At 46.2% G+C, this 11,581-nt stretch overlaps 1 protein-coding gene across 1 annotated transcript in view; it reads right to left on the bottom strand.

Annotated features, from left to right (window-relative positions):
* Positions 1-4,888, bottom strand: part of Igf2bp1 (insulin like growth factor 2 mRNA binding protein 1) — a 40,876-nt gene extending 35,988 nt beyond the window's left edge. The window contains exons 1-2 of the mRNA XM_021212336.2: positions 4,702-4,888; positions 3,499-3,559 (exon numbers count right to left, since the gene is read on the bottom strand). Of these exons, the coding sequence (XP_021067995.2) occupies positions 3,499-3,559; positions 4,702-4,876 (236 nt within the window). The 5' untranslated portion in view covers positions 4,877-4,888. The remainder of the gene's footprint in view (positions 1-3,498; positions 3,560-4,701) is intronic.
* Between the last annotated feature and the right edge of the window lie 6,693 nt (positions 4,889-11,581).

Genomic DNA, 11,581 nt, shown 5'->3' on the forward strand with positions numbered 1-11,581 from the left:
AAAAAAAAAAACAAACAAACAAAAAAAAACAAAACACCTAGGCTAACATCCTTTTTACCAAAAAAAAGTTATGAACTGTTTCCATTTTAAGCTTGTTTTCCAGATGGGGGTCTATGTGTGTAGCCCTAGCTGGCCTCGAACTCATGCAGAACAGCCTGCCTCTGCCTCCCAAGGGCTGGGACTTAAGGTGTTCACCACCAAACTTGAGTTTATGAGTAATTTTTATGTGTGTGGATGTTTTGTCTTATCTGAGTTAAGGTCCTTTTGGATTTGGGTATTAATTCATAATCGGGAACACATACATGCTTTAAAAGCCCAGGCTGGTTCATACCTCTCACCTCTTCTCCTTTCATTTTCAGCCCCTAACTCCAAACTGCTGTTTGCTTTCTGATTAAATGCAAACCTATTTCTGAAGGTGGTTTTAACATGCTTTGAAAAGACATAGTGACTCAACTACTCAACGCTTCTACAGCTCATTTTTAATCCACTGAAAATATTTCCTGCCACGTTAAATAACACAGCCATTCACAGCTTCTAAGGTGCCGAGTCCAGAAATTAAACGTACAAAATAGGAATCAGATTGAATACACTCTCTTTGGAGTTTCCACCCCTGGAACACAGACCTAGTTTTCATTTGAATCACTGAAAATTTAGGAGAAAGTATTAAACCACTTCATTAGGAAAGAACGATTGCCAGCCTGCCTAAAGGAACCAGCAAACTTGGGATCGCCTAGGGGTAAAAAAAAAAAAAAAGCAATACACATCTTTTCATATGCTGTTTATAGCAATATTTTCTTTTGACGACACCAGTTGACAGTAAATATGCAAGGTTTAAGGCACACTCCTAAAAAAAAACGGAGGTAGGCATAAGAAGTCTCATTCTCTTTAAAAGTAAGTCCAGCACGTCTGTGAAGGCACCTCCTTCCTTGCCTCCATTACTCCTTATTCTCTGGGAAGGAAATTCACCTAAACACAAATGCTGCTGCGTAACTTCTTCAACTGCTTTGGGACCTCCTTTTTACCAACGTTTGACAGTGAGTACAACTCTCAGTAAAGGGTGAAATTGCTAACCAAATTCCCAGCACTGGTCACGAGTGCTGGGGAAGGTAATTGTAAATTTTAAGGTCTCTCATATTAAAAATTCAAATTATCCGCTGTTTTCAGCTTAAATATGGTGCTCAGTCTCTTGGGTTTTTCGAAAGGTATCAATCACATCTATCAAGTACATTCAAAGGGAAAACAAATCCAGAAATACTTTTAAATCACAACTCATTAGCCACGAAGTATATCAGGAGTTAATTTTAAATGCCACTGAAAACACGACACATACAGGGGGAAAAACCTACGCCTCTATAGTTCATTTAGCTCAGATTAGTCCTGACTAAACCCTCTTCTGTATGTCTAAGGGGTTGAAAATGACAGTAACAAACACAACTGAAGGAGTGAGTTCAGGCACGAACTAGAAAACAACACAACATGCTTCCTCAAGGAACACAAACTGACATTAAGGAAAACAAACTTGTTCTAAAGCCTGGCACTTCAAAAACTGGTTCAAACTAGAAATAGTCTCTTCTTAACCACCACTGCCCAGGAGGGGTGGGGGACAGACAATTGATTCAATGTTTGGTTCAGAAAAATTATTTCAGGAAAGGGGAGAGCCCACAAAAAAAAAATCTAATTTATTATGGACGTGAAAGGAGGAAATTTAAAAACAAAAAGGAGAAAGAAAGAAAGAAAGAAAGAAAGAAAGAAAGAAAGAAAGAAAGAAAGAAAGAAAGAAAGATCTCTCAAATCCCCTCTATTCCAACTCAAAAGAGCCCTGAGTAAGGCGTTTGTGGGGACAAGGAGCCTGGGCGGAAATGCCTTCAGAGCCAGCAGATGGCTTGAAGAGAGAGATCCACAAATGCAGGGCACTATGAAAATTAAAATATAAATGTTTTGAGTTCCACTTCACCACATTTGGCTGTTTCTCTTTTGCCTTCTTTGGCTTTAAAATGTAAACTGTCCTCAAGAGCAGAAAGGAAAAGTGACCACATAGTTCAGAATTCCAGTTATTAGATCTCCCAGCAACACAGCTCTGAACTCACACATTCATGATCTCCACTGTATTCTTCCCATCTCCAATTTTTTTTTTTCAAATAAAGCTTCTCTCCTTCCAATTGTAGTGCCTCTGTTAATTCTAACAGCAGCAGCCTCAAGCATTTGACAACAAACCACATACTCTATAAACCCAGGCACAAGCCATACTGGTGATCTACAATATCTCAGTTACTTAAAAATCTGAATCCAAACCACAATAGACATGATCTCCAGCTAAACTTTCTAAATTCTTTAAATATATGTCCCCACCCCACCCCCAAAAGCACAGCACCCACAAGATTCCCACCTAGGAAGGGCCAAAAAAAAAAAAAAAAAAAAACTTCAAAAAAACACCAAGTTCCCACCTGAAAGAGGGATTGAGGGGACCAAAACTGTACTGAGGGCTGCTTCCAACTAAGGACAGGAAACAAAACTGCACTGTCAACACGTTCACAAAGTCTGATGTGTGGAAACCCTGCCCCAACACTCCACAGCCAGAGTTCAACTGCACACTTCAGAATTCCAGGGGACTGGAAATCCATCCTGAAATTTTAAAGATGGAGGTACCCCATTTTGCAGAAAAGACAGAATACAGAGTAAAAGGAACTCACCAGAGGACACACACCCTCACACACACACACACACACACACACACACACACACACACACACCCATTCATCCTCGGAGTTCTAGACCCTCCAAAGAGCCCCAGCTCACAGCCTCAGCACAAAGCTCACCCCAGATGGTCCCTTGTAACAATGGACTGAAGGAGTGGGGGTGGGGGGGGGGGTTGGAAAGGGATAGCAGAGCCAAAGCACATTCACTGAAAACCCAGTTGATGAGGCACTATAAGATTCGAGGGACTGGGGATGAGGGTCTGTGTGGGGGCAACAAAAATCCATGCCTATAACAGAAATTATAAGCCCAGCATAAGGAGATCTGATAGGGGTAGGTTGCTCATTAATCACCCCCAATAGAAAAAGAACTCCCTTAAATCTACTAACAAATTGTGATATAAAAAAAGATGAGAAACATAGGAAGGAGGCCTGATAGTAAGTTATAAAAAAAAAAAAAATCACCACCGTTGGTTTGAACTCTCCATATTTAAACTTCCCATACAGAAAACGGTCCCAGTCCCACACTTCGAACTAAAACTCCACAGAGCTCCTGCTCTATTGATTTTTTTTTTTCTCTTTAATTTTTCAAGTAATGTCGTTTAGCCCACCCCAATCCCAAGTTGTTGGGTTTCTTCTAAAGCTATAAAACAACCATTACACGATCTTAGCCAATCTCTCCCAGCCCCCAACATCCGGAGTTGGGGGTGGGGGGGTGAAAAGGCCAGTAATGGGTTTGTTCCACTGGAGACGCTATGGACCCCTGAATATTATTACTGTTTCCCAAAAGGAACTCTTTTCCTACCTTTGTTTTTTGGGGACCGAGTGTTCAATCTCTAGACGTTTCCCTTGCAGTTCGACTTTCCCTGAAGATAAAAAAAAAAAAAAAAAAAAAAAAAGATATGAATGAGTGTAAAGAAATGGGGGGATGGGGAGGAAGGGTGGGTAAGGGACATTAGCTAAATGCTAGAGTTCCTGGGGCCTCCTAGGAATCCAGGCACCAGCTGCAGAGGCCTGTGGGGGGAAAGGTTGCTCCAGGTTTGGTAGAACCCATAATTTCGTTGTTTTTTTCCATTTTTTCGTTTTATTTCCATTAATCACGTGGCCTGGTTGAGCCGACTGCTCAGATTGGGGAAAGGTGTGAGCGTTTGTGTGAGCGCGCTGCTTCGGCGGCTCCAGAAGTAGAAGGAAGGAGCCAGGGGAAAGCAGGACCCCGTTTCTCGAAGTGGGGCGGGAGGAGAGAATTAAAACTTTATTTCCCCGCAGAGCCACGGAGAAGAGCTTAGGCGACCAGGCCGGGTCGGGGCCACGGGGCTAGCGGAGGGCCCCGGGGGGTGCGGGGCGGCGCGGCCCGATGGGGAGGGTCCCTCGCGGCAGCCGCGCGCCTCTCGGCTCAGCCTCGGCGTCTCGGGAAGCAGCATGGCGACCCGCCGCCGCCGCCGCCGCGCCACCCGGCTCACGCCCCACTTTCAAATCAAAATGGCTCAAGCCCCAGGCCTTGGGCGGGAGGCGGGAGCCCCTTCCTCCCACGTCCTGCCTCAGGGCTAGTCCCTAGTTAAAGCGGGAAGAGCCGAGGTGCGCGAACCCCCCTCCTGGAAAGGCCCGGGACGGAGGGCAGGGGCTTTGGGGGTGCCTTAGCGCGTGGGGGGCTGCCCAGGGGCGGGGGGGGGGGAATCGGAGAAACCACGCCTAGACCCGAACCCCAGTGCTCGTGAGACACCCCCACCCCCACCAGTTGCCAACCGGGGCTCCCGCCCCGTCGGTGGGGAGGGGGGTAAGGAGCCGCCACGAGCGTCTGGGGCTGGGGGGAAGGGGTGAGGAAATCCCGAATATCTCTGCGCGGGGAGAAGGCGTCGAGGGAGGCCGGGCGAGGCTGGGGACCGAGGACGGAGGCCGAGCCCTCCCGGACCCGGGAAGAGTTGGCGGGCAAGGAAAGAGGAGCTGCAGGTCCCCGTTGTTCCGGGATTTCGTGTGTGTGTTTTCCGGGGAGGTGGCCGCGCGCTCTTACCGGAGAAAGTTTCGATGGCCTTCATCGCCCAGTGCTCGTCGGGGCAATCCACGAAGGCGTAGCCGGATTTGACCAAGAACTGGCCGCTGTAGGAGATCTTGTGCTCCGCGAATACTTTCTCCAAGTCTGCGGGGGTCACGCTCTCGTTGAGGTTGCCGATGTAAAGCTTGTTCATGGTGGCGGTGGCGGTGGCGGGGCAAGGACGCGGTCCCAGGCAAGGCCGAGCGGGGCGGGCGCGGGCGGAGAGCCTCCTAGGCCGAGAGGCGTGGAGACGGGCGGCGGGAGCCGCAAACTTTCTACGCACCCCACCCCTGAAGTTGGCCGGAGCTCCGGGCGGGTGGGCGGCCTGAGGGCACGCGGGGGTCACGGGAGAGTTCGGGTGAGCCCGGGAGAAGTGCCCGCCGAGTGCAGGGAGGCTGACGACGACGCGGCGCGGCTCCTTCCCTTCGGTCCGAAACCCCTGCGAGCGGGCTGGTGTGTCACGTTTCTCCGCGGCCGCCCTGGCGCCGCCTCTAAATAAAACCGACTTGGAAAAAAAAAAAAAAAAAAAAGGGGGGGAAAAAAAAAAAAAAAAAAGGCGAAGCCACGTGGTGACAGCCCCCACCCACCCTGCAGGGAAAGACCCCCGACGCCACCGGGGCCCTTGGCCCTCCAACCCGGACCAACCCAACAGTCTCCAATCTTGGGGGGCGGCACTCGGCGCACCCCAGGGGTAAACCAGAAAAGTGGAGGCAGAGTTCCCCCCCCCAAGCTCTCGTATCCCCCTCCCCCTTTTCAAGAACCTGGCCCCTAAAGCGGCGCCCCGCCCCCACCCATCTTGCTACCGTGACCTGCAGGGGGGGGAGGGCGGTGGCGACCCAAATCCCCCCAGTTCTTAGGAATAAAATGTACGATAATTTTTTTATTCGTTTTGTGGAGACTGGGCTGCCCACCCCACCCCGGCAAACTGCTAGCGACTGACAGGCGGGGGACGGCCGAGACAGACAAAGAGAAGCTGAGGACTCTGGGGTCTTCAGGAGGGGGTCGCAGGAACCGGTTATTTAAAAGGAAAGACGCCTTTCCTCTACGTTTCTAAGTAGGGGGCCACTGTCTTTCCCCCTTGCACCGCTATACTTCGCTGGCCTCCCGGGTCCTGATCCAAGGGACCCTGAGAGCGCGGGACCGGGAAGCTGCGTTCACGGGAGACGGCGCCTGAGAACGAGGGACCCGCAGGAAATCGTGTTTCGGGATCCCCACTGGAGAGAAGCTGGCTTGCACCCATTCCAGCCGCTGGATGACAACAACACTCCAGCGTTCTTGGGGAGAAGCCTGCACGACCCGGCTCGAGAGCACCCCCGAAGACCATCTGGGTGGGGGGAAAAACGACGAAGGGTGGTCGCTCCACCTAGCGCCCCCGAACCGGAGGGGATGGCTTCAGAAGGGAGGGACCGGGTTAAGCCCCGAGGTCCCCCTCGCCCTCCCCACGCAAGGAGCGGACAGGTGGCGTCGTGCGCCTGCGTCCGCTCTACCCGCGATGCACTGAGCGGTGGTCCATGCGCAGGGTGTGGGTCTCAGAACTTAGTTTTGGGGTGCTGGATTTTGGAAGGCCGCCGGGGGGGGGAAGGGGGAGTGCCGAGGCCCCGCCCACGTCCCCAGGTCAGCCCGGGGCGGGGAGGGGGTAATTTCCGCTCGGCGCTTGAGGAAGCGAGCAGCGGGGGAGGGGGCTGCGGCCCTCACCCCTCCCCGTGGGGAGGGGGAAGTGGATCCGCCCAGGTCCCTTCCCTCCGCTAGGACCGACGCGTTCCGGATCCTCCGGCTCCGGGAGCCCGAGGGAAAAACTGGACTGGGCAAGGGGCGACACGTGGGCGGTCGCACCCCGTCTGTGAGGTGGGGGAGGGGGCCGCGCGCTGGGAGTCCCGGACACGCAGCGGAGCGCGGGACGCGTTGCACACTCAGTACCGGGATTCCCGGCTCTACGCGGGGGGACACCGAGTTTCCAGCGACCGAGGCTGGATCGACGCCAGGGGGTGGTGAAGAGCGTGGCACGGAGACCCCGGAGAAGCCCCCTGCCTGGCCACCGCGGAGAAGGGACCGGCGACAACACCCCTAGAAAGAGGGATGGTCCTTGAGCCGCGCGAATCTGCGAGTGGGAGGAGGGTTGTCGGGGCACGCGTCTGAGAGGGCAGGTGAGGAAGGGGGTCACTCTCCCCTTCCCCCGTCCCGATCCCATTGTCTCAGTCGCCTGCGGCCCGGGCCGGCTCCGTAACACGTGTTGACTGCACCGATATAAATGGCTTGAATTTTTTTATTGTTATTTTTTTCGTTTGCAGAGTCTATAAACCAACTCCGACTTCGGCTCACCGCCCATCTGCCGGATGATTCCCTACCATTCGAAAAGTCGGGAGTTAAAAACACAACACCCAGCACCTTTGTCCCCCTCCTCGTTTTCCCGGAGAGCCGGGAAGAAATGGGGCGGGGGAGGGCTTCTAACTCGGCTTCTGAGTCTCCCTCCACCACCTTTAGAACCCACTCTCTCGAATCAGCGTTTTGTTCTAACCAGCCACGTGTTTGTCGGGTTTTTTGTTTTTGTGACATTTTTCTTCCCATGAAGCAACAGGACTCTAAATATTACAAGCTATTAGTTGCTTAATAGGAAAAAAAAAAAAATTTTCTGTCCAGGAAGATGGGAAAATGTCTGTGTCTCTGTCCCCACACGCCCTCCCCGACATTCCCCCAGCCCCCCACTAACTTGGTGTTTTGTCAGCTCTTGATCACAGCGAAGTTCTTAACCAACTAAGCCAATGAGCTGGAAACAGTGCCTGCCGCATAGTAGACACTCACAGTAAACATTTTTGAATGCAAAACAAACTTAGGAGAAAAAATTCAAGAAAATTAAAAGTCCGGTAGGGAGGGACTTTTCTTAGTGATGTGTGGATTTTTGTTAGGGCTAAAAGATGGTCTTAGAAGCTGTCTGTTACACTCTTTGGGTCTTCATAAATAGTAACTTTCCAAATCTTTTATGTTGGGGGACAAGGAAGAAACTACCTTGGCAGGACATCCCAGCTCCCAAAAACTAGGTGCTGTTTGCTTCGTTTACTTTAAATCTTTAGGGGATTGATAAAAACACTTAACAGATAATCTCCCTGGGCAACCTCACCACTACTTTCTTTATTGCTAAAACAAAAGCAACTTAACCCTCAAAAAAAAAAAAAAAAAAAAAAAAACCTCCAACCCAGACTTGTAAACTGCAAAGCATCCTTTACCATCTTAAAAACAAAAAAACAAAAAAACTTACAAATAGTAATGTAATTCAATTCACTTTTAAGTTGACTCCCTTTCCATTTGAAAAATAATTTAAAGTTAGTTGGAAGTAATCAGTTTTTTAAATTTTTTTTTAAATGGCAATATAAGGGAAACAAATTTCAGAATAGGGTACTTTCACAGTCTATCTTTTAAATCTTTTAAAATTATTTCATTAACAAAGTACCAATTATTTCTATTCACACTGATTCTTTTTAGAGTCAGCTATTTCACTAAATTCTAATCCTCTCTCCACCCTCCCCCTCTCCCCCCACAATACAGGGCTTCTGCGTTGATAGTCAGGAACTGCAAAAGTTTTTAAGGAGGCAAGAGTAGATAGAGGCTGCCGGGGTGAGGGGCAGTTTTGAAGCCTCCACATGAGTTTTGCCTCGGTGACATGACTCTTTAGATGGGGGCTGGAGAAACTACATGGTATGACCTGATGCTGTGAATGTGCCCAACACTAAATGAAGTGAGCCTGTCAGAAGGCTTATTTCTTGTTAGAACTCACATTCCTAGATCAGTGTAGGAGAAGACAGAAGATATTTCAGTTCCCTTTATTAATGTTTTACTTTGGTTTTGATATTAAAGATAGACATGGGGGGGTTCCCTACTATTCTTTTTAAGGAAAGATAAATCTTCACAGGTGTATGAGTTTAAAATCCAAAGATAAAGAGATAGAGAGATAAATGGAGGACAAAAAGTAAAAATAAAACTGAATGTGTAAAAAAAAAAATCTGAAGGAAAAATTTAACAATCACATTCATTATAGTCACTGTAATATTCACTGTTAATATTACTTGCTTTTGGTCTCCTCTTCCATTTCTTTCCCAAATAAGTGTTTGGTCAGCTCTCCTCTTTCTTGGAAACACTGAAAGTGGATTCCATTTTAAAGATGGACTTCTGTCTGTTTTCTTCCAATTTAAACATGCAAAGGGAAAAAGATTGGAAGAATAAAGCCACTGTTTGAAGATTCAAAAATCAACCCCCCCAAAAAAATTCAAAAATCCTATCCTTGCACAAACACAAAATTTAACTTATTTTCAAGTGTTCCAACATTTTTCAATCTGTAATCATTTTCTTTTTTTTTTAATGTCGTTGTTTTTCTAGCTGCTGTACCATGGCAATTTGCTATGTTGCCTCAAAGTTTTTGTAACCATGTATTTTATTTAGGCTAATGGAACAAATATTTATTGCTGTTCTACAAATAAGATACCACTTTTAAAAACTTTTATAAGTAATACTTTTTTAAACTTTTATAAGTAGTGCAGGAGGGAAGAAATAATGCATGAAAGATATTTTTGTTCATAGAAGTCTTTCTGCTTTTGTATCAACTGCTTTGGATGAATCACCAATATACACATTGCAATTTAATCTAACATTTACCCGTGATTTATATCTTAAAATTTTGCTATGTTCAATAAAAGAGAGGACATGTACAAAAAGAGAGAAAGGAAAAAAAAAAACCTAGAAAGCTGTTAGGGAAATATATTAGAATATTTTTGTGTTTTCTAGTAAATCATAGTTAATTTGGATATAATCATGGTTGCTATGAGATACAACAAAAAAATAAAACATTTCCTGACAGCTTTGACTTCAAAGTTTCTGGGCATTTTGAGAGGTTTTTTTGGTCTGAGTTCTATGTTGTTTATTTTTGTTGTTGTTTGCCTGTTTTATTGTTGTTACTGCCTTGGGGTGTTTTCTCCCTGCAGTTTGAAGTGTGGTTCTTTTTAAATGCCTGTAAACTTTGAGAAAGTGTAAATTAGTCCCAGTTTTAAAGGACAGGCAGCATTTTCTCTTGTCACATAAGGATAATTATGTGTTTAGGATATCTCATGAAATATAAGAGTCATAAGCAGAAAAGAATGGTTTCTTCATTCAAAGCATCATAAACTCAACAGTGTTTCAAATTTTTTAAAGGAATGTTTTTTAATCGGAAATGTAGGACTCAAGTGGGAGGAGGGTTAAGAACAATTATTTGTTTTGCTGAGTCAGTTTGTGTGACAAAACCTTAAATTTTATTTTTGAGTCGGAATTAGTCCAGGAAATACTTTATTCTAGTAACTTCTTAAAGATACTTGTTCCCACATCCATCTTGCTAATAAACCACCCCTGCTCAGCCTCTTTCATAGAAGTGAAATAATCTAAACCTTTCTTCATACTTGTGCTGCTGTTGCATTTTCTGGTTTTCTCCAGAGTCATTTGGTCAAAAATAATGAGCAGTTTGGTGCCCTGGAGCACAGAAGGCAAAGAGGACCCTGGTTTCAGCTGTAGGAAACGGCACAGTTCCAAGGGAGACAAATGCAGTTGCCCCAAGGAAAACAAACTCTGAGAAGGGGGATCCACACCTAACATTATTTAACATGGAGGTAGTAAAGAAGCATTCTGTTCTTGAAAGCAGAATATCTTCTAAGTATTCAAAGCGTCTTCCTTCGAAAGGAATATGTTAGAATGTCAAACCAGACAAAGTTGATTCAAGCTGAGTTTCTCTACATTTTTAAGACAATATTTTTCTACCTAAAAAGTAAATTATTTTCATTTGCTTTCTACAAGTTTTATTCTTGTTAGGATTAATTGATTTCCTACTGTTACTTGTAAATATTCTCCACTCCATCCCACCCCCACCCCCACCCCCAGGAGCTCCCTCAAATGTCCCCTCAAGTTCTTAGGGGGAAATGTTGCTATTAGGTTTTAGTTTTTTAATTTAAAAAAAAAATTAGTATATACATCATTTCACTAGTATTTCATCTCACAAACACACTGGGAGAAAAAAAAAATCATTGAAAAACTCTTTACTCTGTTTCCATGTACAAACAAGTAGTTTCATAAATTGAAGAGATCCAACCTTAGTGTTTTGTTTTGTTTTTGACAGAGCTTGTTTGACCAAACTGGGATAGGATTCCTGGTTTTCAGCAGTTAATTTAGGATTTTTTTTGTTCATCTGTCTCTCCCAGAAACACTCCAGTTTTTGTTTTTGTTTTTTTAAATTTTATTATGACAACTAGGATTTCTACTCTTTGACCATAACATGAAAATTGTTCAACATTTTTGTGATAAGTTATTGAATGGTTTGTCTTTTACCCTTTCACGCCTGCGATGTGTCTATAAAGTCTGTAGGAGGCAGATATTAGAGTTGTTTCTGAATTGCTTTCAGAGGAGGTTTCTGCTCCCATCCCATCCCCTTCCCTTCCTCTTCCTCCCTGCCCCTCCCCCTCCCCCTCCCCTCCCCTTTCCCTTCCTACCCTTCTCCTTTTGTTCCTCCATTTTTCTTCCTGCTCCCGACAGTCAATTCCTCTCCCCCTCCCCCTTTACCTTTACCAACTCTTTTCAGTTTTGCGTTTCCCTTTGTTACTCTTCTCTCCCCGTTTATTGTGCCGCCGCCCCCTCTGCCCCTCAACTTTTGTCTCCCTTCCTGATAACCAATACGCTTGCTTCCCCACACTTCTTTTCCTAACCCCCTTCCCTCTGCTCTCCCACTTGTTAGCATGCAAACCGTTATCTCTGGTACCAGAGAGATGCAGAGATGCTTTAATGATTTCACACACCAAAATGGGAAAAATGGGAAAGGTGCTCTTTTTTTTTTTTTTTTTTTTTTTTTAGG

Source organism: Mus pahari, chromosome 14 (assembly GCF_900095145.1).
Source record: "Mus pahari chromosome 14, PAHARI_EIJ_v1.1, whole genome shotgun sequence".
NCBI classification, from domain to species: Eukaryota; Metazoa; Chordata; class Mammalia; order Rodentia; family Muridae; genus Mus; species Mus pahari.